At 41.1% G+C, this 20263-nt stretch overlaps 1 protein-coding gene across 8 annotated transcripts in view; it reads right to left on the bottom strand.

Annotated features, from left to right (window-relative positions):
- Nucleotides 1-20263, bottom strand: part of LOC311426292 (ubiquilin-1-like) — a 37440-nt gene that overhangs the window by 16346 nt on the left and 831 nt on the right. For all 8 annotated transcript variants that reach the window (XR_014686652.1, XR_014686653.1, XR_014686654.1 and 5 more), the window contains exons 2-4: nt 9138-9289; nt 6716-6831; nt 5633-5895 (exon numbers count right to left, since the gene is read on the bottom strand). Coding sequence is in view for 5 of the 8 variants with exons in the window: in XM_084502599.1 (XP_084358725.1) it covers nt 5633-5895; nt 6716-6831; nt 9138-9289 (531 nt within the window). In the remaining 3 variants the exon portion in view is untranslated. The remainder of the gene's footprint in view (nt 1-5632; nt 5896-6715; nt 6832-9137; nt 9290-20263) is intronic.

Raw genomic sequence — 20263 nt, forward strand, 5'->3', positions numbered from 1 at the left:
CTGATCACTCCTTGGCTCTCCAATTGACGAATTAGCTTATGGATGGGAATCAGGGAGTCTCGGTTAGTGCGATATTGCCGCCGGTGCACAGTTGTGGTAGCGATTGGCACTTGCTGTTCTTCGACCCTCAGCAACCCCACAACAGAGGGGTCCTCTGAGAGACCAGGCAAGGTAGATAATTGTTTAATGCCCTCTGTCTCTAAGGCAGCTATACCAAAAGCCCACCGGAACCCTTTTGGGTCCTTGCAATATCCTCTTCTAAGATAGTCTATGCCAAGGATACATGGAGCATCCGGGCCAGTCACAATGCGGTGCTTTTCCCACTCATTCCCAGTCAGACTCACTTCAGCCTCCAATACAGTCAACTGCTGAGATCCGCCTGTCACTCCACAAATATAGATGGGCTCTGGTCCTTTATATCTCGATGGCATTATAGTACATTGTGCACCGGTGTCTACTAGAGCCTTATACTTCTGTGCGTCTGACGTGCCAGGCCATCGAATCCACACAGTCCAATAAACTCGATTGTCCCTTTCCTCCCCCTGGCTGGAGGCAGGGCCCCCCTAATCCTGGTCAGAATCTTCTTCATTTCTGTATTTGAAGGACTGTCTGCTGGAAGTTGGAGCAGCAAACTTTTCAGAGAATCCCTTTTTCTTGATTGTTTTCTTTTGCAACTCACGTACCCGTGCCTCTAGGGTTGCAGTAGATTTTCCATCCCATTTTCTCATGTCCTCTCCATGGTCTCGTAAGTAAAACCACAGGGTGGCACGGGGTGAGTACCCACCATATCGTCTTCCTTGTGTGGATGAACGCCTACCCCTGATCGCTGAGACACTGCTCTGTACAGGTATGGAGGAGAATAATCTCTCTTCAAGTTGGTGAACCTTTTCAGAAAGTTTCTCCACAGTGTTCTCTTTTGGTCGGTGGACACTGGTTGGTTCAGGTGGGGAGGATGATAGATTCTCTTCAAGTTGGTGAACCTTTTCAGAAAGTTTCTCCACAGCTGAGACGCAGGCCTGTAAGGAAGAGGAGAGACTTTCTTCGTACTGCCGGAGTTGTTTAGCCACTTCATCCACTGTGGGTTCCTCATCCTCTTTCCAGGCCATTATTGCCAATGAGCTGGCATATGATGATGGTGCACTCCGTACAAACTTCCGCCACATGGGTCGTGTACACCTGACTTCATCTCGATCTTTGGATGTTTGTCTGAGGTCTGGATCCTCATAAATCACTTCCCGTACGGCTAATTCCCTCAGGTGCTGGATTCCCTTCTCCATAGTGGTCCACTTGCCTGGTAGACATAAAAGTTCTTCCTTGAAGGGATACCTTTCCCTCACAGCTGAGAGGAGACGCCTCCAGAGGCTGTGAGATTGTGCTCCATCTGCAATTGCTTTGTCAATGCCTGCGTCTCTAGCAAGGGATCCCAGTCGCTTGGCTTCCCTGCGGTCTAATTCCACACAATTGGCTCCAGTGTCCCAGCATCGGAGCAGCCAGGTGACAAGCTGCTCACCTATACAGCGACCAAAATCTTTTCGCACATCTCGTAACTCACGCTCGTTTAGGCTTCGGGTAGTTACTGTTGATTTTTCGGCATCCTCATCTTCCTCCTCCTGAACCCTTGATGGCCCAGCGTCGTCGTCGTCTCTATACCTAGATTTGGCAGAAGACTCTCTGCGTTCTAAACGACCTGAATCTCTATACCATTTTTTCACCTTCTCTACAGGGGCAGCTTGCACTGCTACTGCTCGTTTCTCTGACCTTGTTACAGGGTCTGCCACAGAGGTTGGAATACCCTCTGCAGGGTCAACTTGCACTGCTACAGCTCTTTTCTCTGACCCAGCCACAGGAGCTGGAGCGGCTGCAGGAGCTGGGACTGGAGCGGCTGCAGAGTCCACCGTAGGGGTCACAGTGGCCGTTGGATCTGTCACAGGGCTTGGCGTGGCCACAGGGTCTGTCACTAAGTTGATAGCAGTATCAATGGCAGCTCGATAGGCATGAGCCAGGCCCCAGCATGTTACAATGATTTGTGTTACTTTGGAACTGCCAGAATCATGACACCTTTTTCTCAAGCATTCTGCCAGTTTTTGAGGATTTTGCAGTTGTTCAGGGGTGAATTTCCAAAACACTGGGGGTGCCAACTGCTCTAGATGCCTGCCCATATCCTCCCATACTCCCTGCCACCCACAACTATACTGCCTCCGGGCAGATCTCCGGATGAGCTTCCTAAGTAGTTGTTTAACTTTAAGCAGAACCTGAAGTGCATTCAGGAGGCAGAACAACAAGACTATGCTGGTCTGAGTATCCCAAGGATATTCAATATCTTGGAGAGCTATTGTAGCAAGCTCGGAGGATAAGAGGGTGGTGAAGGAGGAAGGCATAGTGATCCAGGAGGATACAGGGGTGGTGAAGGAGAAAGGGAGAGTAATCAAGTAAGAAAAAATATCTTCCCCTTTCCCCTCCACAGATTGACTCCCTAACGGAAAAAAACAATAGGTGTAATTGCTAATAGTTTCCAAGATACAGTTTCCAAAATATAGAGTCGACGATGTTACTGAGTATAAATACCAAGTTAGAGTCATGACCAGATATCTCATCGTCTCATAAGCCATTGCTACAACACTCAGTACCATAATGATCTGAAACCAGGGCCCAGAGAGGATAAACAACATGACAGAGAGCACATACGGAAAATAATGTACTATAATACTCAATTTGGAAAACAGGCGCAGCAGAGTTGAGATTAAAGCAATCAGCATTATGACAAGTGACTATTAAGCAGGTCTAATACTTACACAAATTTTAGTTTAACACACTGTGGTCAGATCTGCCGTTATCTCAACCTTTCGGGCCCCACGTTGGGCGCCAAAAAGACTGTCGTGGTTTAACCCGGCTGGCAGCTAAATACCACGCAGCCGTTCGCTCACCCTCCCCCCTCCCTCTCTGGGACGGGGGAGAGAAATGGAAAGTTAAGCCCGTGAGTTGAGATAAAGACAGTTTAATAAGACAGGAAAATAATAATAACAAAATAATAATAACAATAACAACAATAATGTTACAATGGTGATAATAGGAAAATAATAATAATATGTACAAACAAGTGATGCACAATGCAATTGCTCACCACCCGCTGACCGATGCCCAGCCTAACCCCGAGCAGTCCGGCCCCCTCCCCCCGGCTAGCCACCCCTATATATTATTTAGCATGACGTCAGATGGTATAGAATACCCCTTTGGCTAGTTTGGGTCACCTGTCCTGGGTCTGTCCCCTCCCAGCTCTTACTGCACCCCCAGCCTGCCTGTTGGCAGGACAGAGCGAAAGGCTGAGGTGTCCTTGGCTTGGTATAAGCACTGCTCTGCAACAATTAAAACATCGGGGTGTTATCAGCACTCTTCTCATCCTAAGCCAAAACACAGCATTCCACCAGCTACTAGGAAGAAAATTAATTCTGTCCTAACTGAAACCAGGACATTGCCCAACCTCTATTTGTGCTTGGTATTGACCCAGCCCAGATGCAGGACCTCACACTTGGCCTTGTTGAACTCCATGATGTTTGCACAGGTCCGCCTCTCAAGCCCGCCAAGGTCCCTCTGGATGGCATCCCTTCCCTCCAGAATGTCAACTGCACCACACAGCTTGGTGTCATCGGCAAAGTTGCTAAGGGTACACTCAATTCCACTGTCCATTGTCACCAAAGATGTTAAACAGTGCCAGACCCAACACTGACCCCTGAGGGACACCATTCATTACTGATCTCCACCGGGACACTGAACCACTGACCACAACTGTTTGAGTGCGACCATCCAGCCAATTCCTTACACTTCAAGTGGTCCATCCATCAAATCCATGTCTCTCCAATTCAGAGACAAGGATATCATGGGGGACAGTGTCAAATGCTTTGCACAAGTCCAGGTAGACAATGTCAGTTGCTCTTCCCCTATCTACCAATGCTGTAACTCCACTGTAGGAAGCCACCAGATTTGTCTGGCACCATCTTCCCTTAGTGAAGCCATGTTGGCTGTTACCAATCATCTCCCTGCTTTCCACATGCCTTAGCATAGTTTCCATACGGATCTGCTCCACGATTTTGCAAGGCACAGAGGTGAGACTGACTGGCCTGCAGTTCCCCGGGTCTTCCTTTTTTTCCCCCTTTTTAAAAATGGGGGTTTCCCCTCTTCCAATTTATTGGACTGCCACAACTTCTCACATATGACGGATAGTGTCTTAGCAACTACATCCGCCAATTCCCTCAGGACCCATGGATGCATCTCATCAAGTCCCATGGACTTGTGCACCTTTAATTTCCTTTAAAAAAATTCATTACAAATCCAAAACATAACACCATGCAAGCTACTATGAAGAAAATTAACTCTATCCCAGCCAAATCCAGCACACATTCTAAAGTGGAGACATCAGCATTTAACAGTATGTCAGTTACTAATTTCTAACTGTTTCAAATTAGGATTGAAGCCAAAACCAGATGTCATCTTAGTGGGAGTCAGTGGTATTTGATATTTAGTCAAACTTCTGTTACAGCTACCAGTATGCTAGTTGAGTCAGAGAGCATTGAAAAAAAGCAGGGAAAAAAACTTGAATGTACCATCCTGTTCTTCTCTCTTCTCTGTTTGAGCACAATATACTCTTACCATTTCTAACTTCGGTACAGCATTCATCTTATAACATTGTGAGAAAATAAGTTGTGTTTTTGCAGTAGAGAATTATTTTTCTGTATTCCAAGGTAGTTGTGTAGTCAGAATAAGGAGAAATGCTAAGTAGATAAGCAGATGGTAGAAGGCCTCACTGTTCTAAAATAAGGTAGAAGGTTGAGAAAAACAGGATGAGCAGCGTGAGAACAGTAAAACAATGAACACAAGTTGTCAAAATATAAGAAAGGAGAAATTAAAGGGTTGAAAAAATAGAAAAATTGTACATATATGGTATAGAGGAGCATTGAGTAGCTTGTGAATCTGTAGTACTCAGCCAATGAGGAAAGAGGGGAGGTGATCAGGCATTGGGTAATAGGGAATATAAGGTTATGATTTGTTTAATAAAATTCGCTCCTGATTGACAGGACGCCTGCCATTGCAATCGCGAATAAAATAGCTTCACAGAAGATCCTGCCTGAAGAAAATTGAGATTTTTCTCACAACATGAACCTGATAAAATCAATTCCTTTATTTTCAAAATCCTCCATTTTGTTTCCCGATGCCCTCTGCCACATAAGACATAGCTTACATTACGTGATTTTTAACTGTGTAGTCCCAACTGCTTCTAAATAAACTGGAAATAAGCTTTTATTTTTTTTTTTTTGAGAATTATTACTTTTGGTAAACTCACTGTTGGATGAATAACAGAAGATTTCAAGTGTCATCCAATTCTAAACTCAAAAGATATGATTATATGGTTTTTAGCATCTTTCAAAACTATGCTGTAATTCTTCTGAGTTATCAGCCCATTACAGACACAAGCAACTAAAAATAAAAACATTTCCTATAGGAAGTTTGTAAAAGATCACTAACAAGCCTAAATTCTTCAACGATATTTCAGCACTCATCTAAGCATAGCCAATTTTGCTCTTTTGTTCACAGTTACAGTATAATCAAAGTCATGAACTTAATAGTTCTTTCTACATACCTGTCTCATTATATCTGGATTATTTAGCATATGACTGATTTCTGGATTTCTCTGTATCAGTTGCTGCATTTGAGGGTTAGCCATAATTAACTGTCTCATCAGGTCAGGACTTGAAAGCATACTCTGAACAAATGGATTTTCCATTATCTGAACCATCACTTCTGGGTTGGACATCAGTTGTTGTTGCATCTGACTTTGTAGCTCTGAAAAGTTTGATGCATTTAAGCCCAGGCTACTCAGACTTGCCAAACTTCCAAGACCACCTTTAAGAGGAAGGAAAAAATATAATCATAGCTTTCAGTTTCTAGTATACTTCTAAACACATCCAGGTTCTTTCTAAATATGTAAACATATCCCACACTTTAAAATAATGAAAACCAATGGAAATTCCATCTTTGCAATGATGTTAAGGAGCCATCCACAAAGAGGTTACTTCATTACATAACAAGACATCTAAAAACCCAAACCTCACCTGAAATATAAGTTGTTACAAGTCTAACAGCTTTTATTCTACTTTACTATAGCTAAGATACAAGGGATACTTGAGTTTCAGGGCCTTGGGTTATTTCCCAACACTTTCCAATACATTTTTAATAAATCATTTATAGCCTGACCACCAAGAAGGGACAGACCACCAACAGGGATCTCATAATATGATGCATACTTCCTATCCTAAACAAAAAGCAGAGTTCTTTTTGCTGATGTACCAAGAACTAATGAAATTCTCCTTTGCAGAGCTCAGCACACAAAGAAGTTCCACATTTATAGGAGGTAATAGTAAATCTGGAAAACTGTTTATTCTAGAGACTAGAAGGAGTTAATTACTTTTACTATCAGAATACATCATCAGTGGCACCTGAAGATGAAACATCACAAGCCTGAAGTTCTGTATATAAAAAATAAGGAAACAACTCCCCTTATAACTTATTGGTAAGAAACCTTTTACAGCCAATACCAAAAATTTTTGTAACTGGTAATATTTATTTATTTATTTAAGCCCTGGAGCTACATTCAAACGTAAACAGGATTATTACCTGAAATCAAGGTACTCAAAATACCCACCACGTTACCTAACATTCTTACCCAAGCCAAAAGAGTTACTATTTGTTGAAGTTGATGTTGAGGTATTACTGCTTGATATTGATGCAGTAGCAGTACTTCCAGTAGCATGCGTTTGTTGAGCTGGGTGATCTTGTGATCTGAGGGAGAGAGAAGTTAAAAAATTACAAGTTGGACAAGTAAGTATTCCTACCTCTTGTCCACTCCTAGCCTATGGGGGGAGGGGGGGCACACGGGACAGAGTGAGAAACAGAAGACAGTGATACCGTGTACTATGTAAGCACTGTTCAGCAAGAGTAAAAATAAGTAAAATTGGTGCATTATCAACACTATTTTGGTCAAAAATCCAAAGCAGCACTACTGCTATGAAGAAAGTTAACTCCATCCCAGCCAGACCCAGTACACAAAATAAACAACGCCATTTAATAGAGAAACAATGTAATGACAAGACAAGGAAAAGGATGAAGCATTGAATACTTTCTCATCAGTCTATATCAGCAAAACTGGCCTTCAGGAATCCCAGGTCCCAGAAACCAGGGGTAAAGGTCAGGAACAAGGAAGATGTACTGTTGGTGGAAAAATGTCAGGTCAGGGAATACTTGAGCAAACTGGACATAAGTCCATGGGGATGCATCCATAAGTGCTGAGGGAGCTGGTAGATGGCATTGCAAGGCTACTGTCAATCATCTTTGATCATTTGTGGTGATTGGGAGAAGTGCCCAAGGACTAGATGAAAGAGATGAACGCAAATGTTGCTCCTATCTTCAAGAAAGGCAAGAAGGAGGACCCAATGGACTACAGGCCAGTCAGCTTCATCTCAATACCTGGGAAGGTGATAGAATAGCTCGTCCTGGAAACCATTTCCAGGCACATGAAAGAGAAAAAAAAATCATCAGGAATAATTAGCATGAATTCACTGAAGTCAAGTCCTGCTTGACCAACTTGATAAGCTTCTGTAATGAAATAACCAGCCCGTAGGATGAGGAAAGAGCAATGGATATTGCCTTCTCGGACTTCAGGAAGGTCTTTGACAATATCTCCCATAAGATCCTCGTAAAGAAGCTGTTGATGGACAGGCAGCAAAGTCAGTTAAAAACTGGCCAAATCACCAGGTCCGGCGGGTTGTTATAAATGGAACCTTGTCTAGTTGGAGGTCAGTAAATAGTGGTGTATCCCAGAGGTAAATACTGGGTCCAGTACTGTTACTGTTCAACATCATCATTAATGATCTGGACCATGGGGTAGACTATGCACTCAGTAAACTCATGGATGATACGAAACCAAAGAGAGCAGCTGATATGCTAAGGGTCATGCTGCCATCTAGAGGGACCAAACATTCTGGAGAATTAGGCTGACACAAACCTCAGGAGTTTTAACAATGGGAAGTTGAAAGTCCTGCACCTGTGGAGGAACAACCCCAGGCACCAGCACATGCTTGGGGACCACCCAGCTGGAAAGCAGCCTGCCAGAAAAGGATCTGGGGGTTCTGATGGACAAGTTGAACACGAGTCTGCAATGTGCCCTTGCTGCTAAGAAGGCTAATGGTATCCTGGGACATATTAAGTGATGCATTGCCAGCAGGTCAAGGGAGGTGATCCTTCCCCTCTACTCAAGGCCAGTGAGGCCACACCTGGAATAGTGCATGGAATTCAGGGTCCCCCAACACACAAGAGACAGAGTTACAGGAAAAAGTCCAGGCTACCAAGCTGATCAAGGGACTGGAAGGGCAGAGAGAGCTGGGACTGTTTAACCTGGAGTAGAAGCAGCTCATGGGGAACAATATCTATAAATACATGAAGGGAGGGTAAAATGAAGAAGACAGAGCCAGGCTCTTTTCAGTGGTGCCCAGCAACAGGATAAGAGACAACAGGTACAAAGTGAAATACACGAGGTTTTGTCTCAATATCAAGAAGCACTTCTTTACTGCGCAGGTGACTGAGCACTGAAACAGGCTGCCCAGAGAGGTTTAGTCTCCCTGCTTAGAGATCTTCAAAAGCCACATGGACATGGTTCTGGGCAACCTGCTCTAGGTGTCCCTGCTTGAGCATGGGAGTTAGACCAGATGACCTCCAGAGGGCCCCTTCCAACCTCAACCATTCTATGATTCTCAGACATCTGTCCTGTCATCACTTTTTCAGAACAGGACTTTCAAAAAATTAAATTGATGGGCATCACCACAGGTATTACCACTTTTTCATCCCGTGCCTAGAATGCCTGCCAATGAATTGTTTCCTCAATCCTTATCTTGTTTTAGGAATCCTTAGCCTTATCCCCACAACCTTACAGAATTTGAGTTGCCTCTCTTGTTCCATAACAAGAGTATTTGTACTGCTTTTGAATGTACTGTAGTCAAATCTAGGTTTGTCCAAAAGAAAGCAATTACACCAATAATTAAGAACATTTTTAATTTCTTAGAGGTAAATAGACCGCTCGTAATTCAGGTTACCTGTTTTGTGTTTTGATGACCAGGTGAACAGTGAGTCCATCATGAATTCCATGCTGAATCAAAGTATCTTGATCTTTTAAAATTTTTCCAGCAAATATCAGAACAAGTTGATCAGTGTGGGACTTGAAACGCTTAGAAATTTCTTCCTTGAACTAAAAAAAAATAAATTATATTGAATACTGAACTATCACATTTTTAATAATTCACAGAACTGTTGCTCACATTTATTATACTAATCCACTTGTGCTATATGTTCTGCTTTACACAACCTAGAAATAATTCAGTAAGTTTTCAGCTTTTTTTTTTTGTCCAAAAGAGAAATCAAGTCATTCTTTTTCTGTACAAAGGAAGCCAAGTGTTTCATATCTATAGCACTAACTATATAGATGGCAATAACAAAAATTTGAAGCCACAGTGAAGTCTTTAAGTGGAGCAGTCAAGCACATACCCATAACACAGTTTTATTGGCATATTGAATAATATATATTATCTGTTGCTGGCATAGTGAGGATACAATTTGTCACATTTGTGCTAGCACCAAAAGTAACAGTACCCTTTCTTCTTGAACGTAATATTGCTGCCTTCCATGAATCAGAACTAGTATTCCTTTCTGTACAGTCAAAGGTTACTTCTTTGGGTGAGAGAGTGGAGCCACCAACTCATGACAGCTACATGAAATGTGCTTCCAGCCCAGGGCACGGTGAATAGTCACATATTTAAGCTGACAGCTAAAATCATACCCTCATTAAAACAATGGAACCTGGTAAGCTATTGTATCCCTTCCTGCATTCTTAACCAGGAATATAACCAGGTTATGCTTCAACTGAATTTTGACTGAGATTCACTATTCTGCAGAGAAGTACTCTCATAGAAAAAGTAATTATTTCACAAAACATGAAAAGGCAAATATTCAAGAAAAACATTAAGAAATAACTTGATAAGAAAAACATCACTTTATTCAATGTGACTAGTCAGTAGACTGTTTCTGAAAGGATGTTAGAAACACTCCATAGCCAATAACTTGACTCAGGCGAGGATCTCAGTGAAGTAGTAATTTACTCGCAATTGCAATAGTGGGCACCCCACAAGCAGGGGAGCGCGCCTACTAGTTCCAAAACACAGTTCATATACTTTTTGATGACAGGACCCTCCCCTGTTTCCCCACTGAGTGGGTAATCCAGGTTCACAATCTATCCTATCCGATGCTTCACAGACAATGCATGGCCTTCAGTTGCCGGCCTGTTAAATTTCAAATTCCTTTTGACTTTTTCACTGTTTGAAGTGGTAATGTTTCTTCACTTATCTGACTTGACACCGTGATTTTGTGATTTTCACCTAATTGCTCTAAGGAGTCTGGTGGTCTGCATTTTACAAAGTTGTCTGCTAAGCTTTCTTATCACTGTAAGCATATCTCAATACCACATTCCTTTCCTCTAAACAATGTAACTCTGCAAAAACAACATTTCTATTCCCATGTTAGGCAGTTAGGAAACCCTCCTGAAGTTCAACATATTTAACATTTTAAAATTAGTAAGGTAAACGTTATTTTAAAAGAATCTCATTTCAAACACCCTAGTGAGCTCCTGTGGTGGTTTACTCAGCTGGGCAGCTGAGCTACACCACAACCGCTCTCTCTCTCCCCCTCCTCAAAGGGAAAGGGGGAGAAAATATTATGAAAAGGGCTCAAGGGTTGAGACAAGGACAGAGATCGCTCAACAATTACTGTCACAAGCAAAACAGACTCAGCAAAGGAAGATTAGAGGAATTTATTGTCTATTACTAACAAGCTAGAGAAGCAAGAAACAAAGAAAAACTAAAACCACCTTCCCCCCATCCACCCTCTTCAACCTCCTCCCCTCAAGTGGCACAGGGGAACGGGGGCTGCAGTCAGTCTATAGTACTTCACCTCCGCCACTCCTTCACGGTCACTCTCTTCCCCTGCTCCAACATGGGATCCCTCCCATGGGATGCCGTCCTTCATGAACTGATCCTGCATGGACTTCCCACTGGCAGCAGCTCTTCAAGAACTGCTCCAAATATGGGTCTGTACCATTGGGTACACCATGGGCTGCAGGGGGACAGCCTGCTCCACCATGGTCCTCTCCGCAGGCTGCAGGGGAACTTCAGCTCCGGCACCTGGAACACCTCCTCCCCATCCTTTTTCACTGACCTTGATGTCTGCAGGGCTGTTCCTCACTCCTCACTCTCCCAGCTGCTGCTGCGCAGCAGTTCCCTCCCCCCCCCCCCTTAAATCTGCTCTCACAGAGGTGTAGCTCGACTCTGGCCAGTGACGGGTCCCTTTGGAGCTGGCTGAATTTGGCCCTTTCTCTAACATGGGGCAACTTCTGGATTGTACTCACAGAGGCCACCCCTGCAGCCCCCTGCTACCAAAACGTTGCCACACAAACCCAGTACAGCTCCCATACAGGAACCCCAAATATTAACCTTGCAATGATTTATTATTAAATCATTATCTTATAACAGGAAGGACTAACAAAGGAAAACCCCACTGTATTATACTCTGAAGGCAAGTCCCTAATTGAAAGGATTTATAGTGTAGGAGGAGATGAGAGATACCAAAATAATGCGTCTAAGACACAAGAGGTAAGAAGTCTGTGCCTGGGTAGCAGGTAGCACTCAGTCAGAAGTCTGATCACACAATTCCAGTTCTTAGAGAAACATCTAAGTTAACCTTTACATTGGTAATTGTTATATATGGAGTGGTAATTCCTGTCAAGAAAATGGCTGATATTAATAAAGAAGGTGGAGATTTGGGAATGTGGCCATGGGGGTTGGAAAACCCCATGATTGAGATAACATCAGACTCTTAACAATGAGGCCATCAGGAATATAAAAGAGTTTAGAGGGAACAAAGAAGGGTGATTCAGGAGACTCCATGCAGTCTCTGGTTTCTTGTTCTCCAGCCGTTAAGGCATGGATGTTTCTGGGTGTTTGCTGTTGTTGTTACATTCAACGTTGTCTGACCAATGAAAAGTTGTTTTGAAAAGAACTGCTGTGGAGAGAAGGGTATAAGAGGGGAAACTGCCCTCAAGATTTAAAAAAAAAAAAAAAAAAAAAAAAAAAAAAAAAAAAACTTTATCGAAGTTACATCGATAAAGAAGCAGGAAAAAGAAAGTGAAGAGGAACAGGCTAGGAGAATGGAGACCACGACGGGAACAGGCACTTTGATTGCCTCATGAAGATGGGTTTGGACAGACTCAGCAAACTGCTCAGAGAAGCTCGCACAGAAAGTCGCTGGAAACAGGCGCAGTGGAGCTGGAGAGAAGCGGACCCGTGCACAGAACTGCCTCTCACTGGTAAGCAGTTGCGCATTATGGGGAATCATACGTCCTTAGGAACAAAGACTGTCCTGGTAGCCTTACAGCTTATTCTCCTTCTTAACAATTGGACAGTTTATGAGCCTGAAATATGGGACCAAATTGAGGTCAAGGTGTGGGACTCTGCAACTAAAAACGACAAGGTTGCAGTGGGATTGCTCGACACCTGGTGAGCAATCTCTGAGGCCTTAAAGAGCCATGTGGGAGGACCACAGTCAGGAACGTGTGGTTTGCCAGAGAGTGAGGGAACTGCGGGCTCCTTTACTGATCCAACTGCTACGCCATCGCCATCGGCCTCTGCTGCTACAGCTATCGAACGCTTTTGCTGTTACGCCCCCTGCTGACCTGAACGTGCTTTTTGACCCAGGCCTATTGGCCTTGAAAAGTAAATGGATATGCTTTTCTTCAATCTGGGAAGAATGGGATACATAAGGCCTGAAGACTGAGTTGCTTGACAACTTAAAGCGAGACATATTGTTCAAAAGGAATGGAAAAATGGAGACTGTTAAGTCATGGAACTGAAAGGATTGTTTGTTACCTTTCCTGATTGTACATATGTATAGGCATACTTGGGTTTAGTATGTAAAGCAACGTTCTGTATATTTAGAATGTTTGATGTTCGTGTGTGCGTGTTGGTGGAGTGTAGACTCCTTGCACACCCAGCGCTGTTTACTTGCCTTTTATACCTTTTAGAAATATTTGTTTTATAAATATTACAAAATTCAGATTGAGTTGAGACCTCATTTATAACAGTAATATTTAGGCTTGCAAGCCTATTCTAGGAAGTCATTTAATCTATTCCTGCCTGAAGTGGGTTACTCACCTAAATTATTCTGACATGTTTATCTAATCTGTTCTAAGAGGTCCCCAGTGACAGAGACTCCATAGTTTTCTTCTAAGAAATCTGTTTCAGTGCTTCACTATCCTATTTCTTCATTGTCCTGTCCACCACGGACAATTGTTTTTCTCCTCAGAATAAAAGGTTGCAGTAAGGCTAATATTTCCTTGAGGGTTGTTTTCTTATCAAATCACTCCCATCACTCTAGATTTTTAAATCCAACCATATTTTCCTGTAATGTAGGAATCAAAACTGGCAACAATAATCCATATGAATTCTTATCCCTACTTCAAACCAAAGGAATCTACACCTTGAAAGCTATTATTATAATTTGTAAGTAAAAAGTGAAAAAAATCCATATGGGGAAAACACAGTGTTGATTCATTTAACAGCTAACTATAATCTCTAGGTCTTTTTCTGCAGAGAAATTGTGTAGGCAGTTGCTTCCCATTCTGCATTTTTTTGGTTAACTATTCTTAAGAATACACATTCCACTGTGACATTAAAAACAGCATAAATCCTAATAATCTGATACAGAGATAACACATAAGAATAAAGAACTACCATACTGTGCCAGATCAAAAAGTAACATAGTTTATCCAAACTCGTTTACTATCAACAACTTAATTGCCATCAGATTGCCAATGCTGTAGTATAATCAACGTCCACACTATTTCAACTCCTAAACATTGTTGCACATTTTTAAAAATAGATATTTATCCATGAGGTCAAGGAAACAAGACACTTATCATAGAGCCTATCCACACTAAATGTTACCAATATACAGGTATCAAAGCATATTAACACTTCCCTTTCTCTAGTAACGTGCAGCCATGGTAATTAGATGACCTGTAGAAACAGTACTACAGTAAGAAATGAATGCGTCTGTGTACCTTGACCACAAAAACAAACCAAAACACTCCTATAACTATATATGCAAATGATCCATATGTGCAAGGGATCTCTTTCCAGCCAGTATAATGACTATTGTGAATGCTGAGCTACAGTTTTGTATAATTGAATCATATCTACATTAAAAGCCCAACAGAACTGCAAAACAGCGTCAGGTCTCTTCATCAGTACCACTTGCATTCAGCACAACCTCTCGGCTTCTGAAAGGGAAGATATGAACAAAAACCACCCGTTTTATGTTTCATCCACAACAGAAGACCATATAAAAATCTAGGTTACCATCTAAAATATTTTGCAAATGAATCTCCTGATTATTGTTAGCAAAGATACAATCAATAACAGATCAACACATCTATAGCAAGCTTTTTGCTGAAGGAAGAGTGCAGGAATTGGCAGGAGTTGGACTTGATGATCCTTACTGGTCCCTTCCAACTCAGGATATTCTATGATCTGTGTATCTGTACAAATAAAATCCTGAAAAACATTTTCAATACAAGTTGGTTTTCCCGTGTTTGTTTTTGTTTGTTTGTTTGTTTGTTTTTTGGTTGAAAGTTGAAGTGCCTTGCCTGGATTACCATTTTACTTTTTTTTTTTTTTTTTTTTTTAATTTAAAACATTTAGAGTTAACAGAAACAAATTTTATTTTTACAGGACAGAATAATTTTTCACCTTGAGAATGTTTTTAGTAGCACTCAAACAGTTTTGTTTACACTCTCAATGACTTCCATGCCAAATATCTTCAAATCCACAAAACCCAATACTCTAACAAAACTCTGCTCTTTTGTTCAACAGCAACAGAAGAGAGCAAGCTCCACAAATTAAGTTAGAACTTATTACACCTGCTCAACTTGATTATCTGTGAAGGTTTTGACAAGCTTAGGTGATGCACTCTATTGATGCTCAGTTCTGAGAAAAAAAAAAAAAAAAGTAGAGAGAATTCAACTTGCACTCTCATAGTTCAGCTAGTTTTAGCAAACATTTTGTCACTGAATAAAGCCAACGTCTTTTCATACACATTAAGTATAACAGCTGACTAAAAAGGAGACTATTTCGTACAGCTATTTTGCAGAATAGATCCATTCTTCAAACATTAACTTAAATATCTGATATTTTTTATGGATATAAAGGTCCTATCTTTTTTACAGGACCTTCCTAGGCCAAATTATCCTAATAAAAAAAAAAAAAAAAAAAAAAGGCTTAAAACCCAAACTGTCATCTTTTGATGTTACTGCTATATGATTCAAAAGCTTTCTGCTGACCCACAGTATGCTATGATAGCTCCTGTTTTTGATGGCATTAGTGCCCATTCACATGACAAAATGCTGTTAAAGAAAATGAATTATGAGATTTTTTCTCAATTTCTCTCAACCTTGGTTTAATATGATACACTTCAAAATCAGATTACATTAGGCCAAGAGTCCCCATAGAATTAAACATCCAACTTCCACTGAAAACAACGTAAAGCAGGCCTCTAAAACTGTGACTGCTTTGAAAACAGAGTTATAACCTTTATCTAGATGACAATAAAAAAAACAGTGAAGTTGCTGACTCTTCCCAAACCAAACTCTCTTTTGAGCACAGTGCTGGAAACATTAAAGCAAAGGTTTATATCTAGAGGTCAGAACTTCACAGTTCCCACAGTTTCTCAAATCGCCGTTCTATTACAATGTCATTTGAAAAAATAAAATCTCGTTCAGAACTGTTGTTTTAAGTCATAAAATCATAGAATCATACCCTTGATGACTTAAACTTTCAACTATATATTTTAATAGGAATAGCAGTTCACTGATTTATGGATTTAAATGATAGTCTTCGTTCAAATTTTACGCAGAGAATACAACTCTAACCAGATCTCCACTTGTAAATGAACAGAATCCCAACACACTCCATATACATTTATACACAATTTAGTAAGTAAGTTTATTTATAATTCAGTGTAGTACAGAAAGTAGAATTTTCAGGTATATAATTAAAGAATATACTACAAACTGACAATATCTACTACTACTGAAAACTATATTTCTCACTGAAGAAAGATTCCATTAAACGGTTGAAGTTCAATAAAAACAGAGAAAAAACTGAAAAACACTTCCTATGCTTATATGAACGCAACTTGATTTTACTAAGTTTTCCAAATGGACATTACCCTGAAATTTTCAGATAAACATAGAATTCTCTGCAAGAACTGGCAAGTTTCTAAAATTAATATTGCATAGTTGCTATAACCAAACTGTTGGCTTAATAATTAAGGAATATAAAACAAGCTATGTTATTCAGTTTTGGAGTTGCAGCATTCATAAAATGCATAATTTGATATATTGCAGCCTGCATACATGTTGGTGGATGGTAACTCTGAATCAATTACAACAAAATCTTCAACTCTGCAACTGCTGATACATTCATATTAAAAGATACAGGGTAAAAAGAATAAAAGAAAAGTAAAATTGCTTTTAACGTAACCTATTCCAACACCTCAGCACTCAATTCAAGTCACTCACTAAGAAAAGATTCATACATAGAAATGTATGAGTAGCCTGTAACATGACTGCTTTCTCTGTGTCTGAGTTTTACTAAACAGGTATGCTCTTTGCCGAGTTAAGAACTGGATGAATGGTTGGGTCCAGAGAGTGGTGGTGAATGGAGTGAAATCTAGCTGGCAACTGGTCACCAGTGGTCAGTGTTGTGGCCCATCCTCTTTAACATCTTTACTGACGTTTTGGACAAGGGAATTGAGTGCAGCCTCAGTAAAATTGCAGACAACACCAAGTTGGGGGGAAGTATCGATCCACCAGAGGGTAGGAAGGCCCTCCTCCAGAGGGACCTGGACAGGTTGGATCAATGGGCAGAAGCCAATGGGATGAGGTTCAACATGGCTAAGTGCAGGGTCCTGCACTTTGGCCACAACTACTCCATGCAATGCTACAGGCTTGGGGCAGAGTGGCTAGAAAGCAGAGGAAAAGGATCTGGGGATATTGGTCAATGTTCGCCTGAACATGAGCCAGCAGCATGCCCAGGCGGCCAAGAAGGCCAACGGCACCTTGGCTTGCATCAACAATAGCATAGCCAGCAGGACCAGGGAGGTGATCGTCCCCAGTACTCTGCTCTGGTGAGGCTGCACCTCGAGTACTGTGTTCAGCTTTAGGAACTGTGTCCCTCACTACAAGGACACTGAGGCCCTGAAGCATGTCCAGAGAAGGGCTACAAAGCTGGTAAAAGGTCTGGAACACAAGTCCTATGAGGAGCGGCTGAGGGAACTGGGGTTGTTTAGTTTGGGGAAGAGGAGGCTCAGGGGAGACCTTATTGCTTTCTACAACTACCTGAAAGGAAGTTGTGGGGAGAGGGGAGTCAGCCTCTTCTCGCAGATAACCAGCGATAGGGGTAGAGGGAATGGCCTCAAGTTGCTCCAGGGGAGGTTTAAGTTGGAAATTAGGAGACATTCTTTTCCCTCAGAAAGTGTAGTCAGGCATTGGAACAGATTGCCTAGGGAGGTGGTGGAGTCACCATCCTTGGGGGTGTTTAAGGAAAGGTTGGACATTGTACTTAGGGACATGGTTTAGTGGGTGATATTGGTGGTAGATGGATGGTTGGACCAGATGATCTCGGAGGTCTTTTCCGACCTTAATGACTCTATGATTCTAAAAAGACACTTAAGTCAAACCTACTACACAAGGAATCGCACAGACTGTATTGTCATGAATACATAAAGAAAGATAAATAGAGCTAACTGAGCTAAAGTCTCCTATGTATTTCAAATCAGCAGGCTTATAGGTATTCATCCTTACCTATCATGAATACAAGTCTTTATACAGAACAGTGTATGGGCCTCTAAGTTCAGTATCTTACCAAATCAAGTAAGCAAATATTTGGTCCTTATCCTAATACTGAACCAAGCCGTACCACAGAAAATAAAGACAGATGGGTGACACAATCAACTCACCTCCTGCAGTGGCTTTGTACTTGACTTGTGTGTTCATTTCCATTCTAACCTATGCCTGTTCTAGAGGCACAGCAATAACAAATTATGTTGCTGAAGTCTTCAAACAGATGAAAAAATTCATCAACTTTGAGCAGTTGCAAACCTGACTTACAATCAGTGAAGCAACATAAAATACATTTTTTGTAGCCCTAAATTTAGCCTCAATAACCTAAAATATTTACTTTAAAATCTTACGGTTTTGTTCTGGCAGTATCCTGAAATGACTGTAAACAAAAACAAGCTAAGTCACTAAGCCATAATATTAGCTATGGGAATATACAGCAAAATAAAAGTCATTCAGTTGTGTGGAAAAAAAAGTCCTGAACTCACCTGCAAATAGGGCAGACATTGCTGGCTTGCCTATACCAACAAAACAATTCACTTGCTGATCCCAGATGCATTTGAACAAATACTCAATTTGTTTCTTATTTGAGGCTAACATATTTTCTGGGCTAGCTCTAGAAATATCGCATCTATTGTTGATGCTTATTATTAACACATTATTTTGACATTTTAAGAAAAATAGCCAATACTAGTCACACTACAGAGACTGTAAGTCCTGCAATCTTTTGTACTATCTGTAACTTGGTCTGGGAAATGCAAATGGGGGGCCCACAGGGACAAGAGCAGTCTTACTTCTCAGTAATGGAAATTCAACTGCAAGTCTAACCTGTTAATATTACCTCAAATGGATACCAATAAAGTGTTTAAAGTTTAAGATATCTTCATCATCCATAATTGTTTTAAAGCAATACATTATATTAATCATTAATTTTTATGACTGGTTTCAATAAAGAATTACAGTTTTGTTAGCTTAACTATTTCAGTTTTAAGATAACTGTCTACTAGACAAACCTGAAATTACCATTGGGATTCACATTTGAAATAGTCTTATTAAGGTTAGATACATTACAAAATTTACATCGTAAGTGAATTTGTTTATAACTCCTGCAGTACTCAGTCTTATTGTGATCAAACCGCTTTTCAGGACAAATGTGATCCTTAAGTTATATCCAGCATATGGGGTTCTTCTTTGTTTGTTTGTTTTTAAGTAACTACAAAGAATTTTATAACAGCTACATTGATGCTATTCACAAGTCTATGAAGAACAGAGAAGTGAAAAAGGGCCCATTTCAGATTGAGATTGCTGGGAAAACACTAGACAAAATCAAAAGCAGACAACAATTTCATCTTTGGTGGAAAAGCCTAGAAATTAAGCTTACAGAGTAGCAGATACCATGCAATACTGCAGCTGCTAAACTCGTCTTCACTGGTCGTAATCTCACCTATCTGGCAGGTGGAGAGCAGACCAATGAAACTTATGCCTGGAACACTTATAAGCCAAATATTGGTATAAAAATATTTGAATCTTGAACTGCCCCAAGAATAAAAACTTGAAAGAAATACCAGCATTTACTGCACTTTTTCTGTTTTGTAGCCCCCTAAACAAATTAAGTCTTGGTCAATATTCACATGGAAAGCCTCTCCAAAGAAAACATAACTGTTGCAGGAAATAGCATCAATGATTCAGTAGGTGCCACTGTTTCTCTTGAGCCAAAGGCATAACTGGACACTAACTTCCATAAAAACGCAGAACAAAAACCCTAACAATTCAGTTATCAGACCCTAAAAACCAAACAGAGAAGAAGCTGTGCTATTTGTAGTCGAAGTTATATACGGCCTGAATACATGGCTTTTCTAAAACTGAGATGTTTGCCATAGCCTACTCGCTGTTTCTAGTCAGTTTTAGATTTAAAAAAATGTGTTGTCACTATATGCAATCATATACATGACAGTAGTATGTTTTCTACAGTTGCACTAGTTAGCTAACAAACCTCCTACTGTCAAACTGAGTCAGCTCAGCAGGGCAACTCAGAATTTAGAGACGAAGCTACGTCCACTTCCCAAGGCCAGCTCTCAGCATTGCAACAGAAAGAAGAGGAGTCGCGGTGGAAACAAAGCAGCAGGTTTCTTCACCACTCCCGCTAGCTTCAGTTAGCAGCACACTCCACAAGGCCGGGCCAGCCCCGGTACTCACCCAATAGAGCCGATAAAAACAGTT

This window comes from Aythya ferina (genome assembly GCF_964211825.1).
Source record: "Aythya ferina genome assembly, chromosome: W".
Lineage (NCBI taxonomy): Eukaryota > Metazoa > Chordata > Aves > Anseriformes > Anatidae > Aythya > Aythya ferina.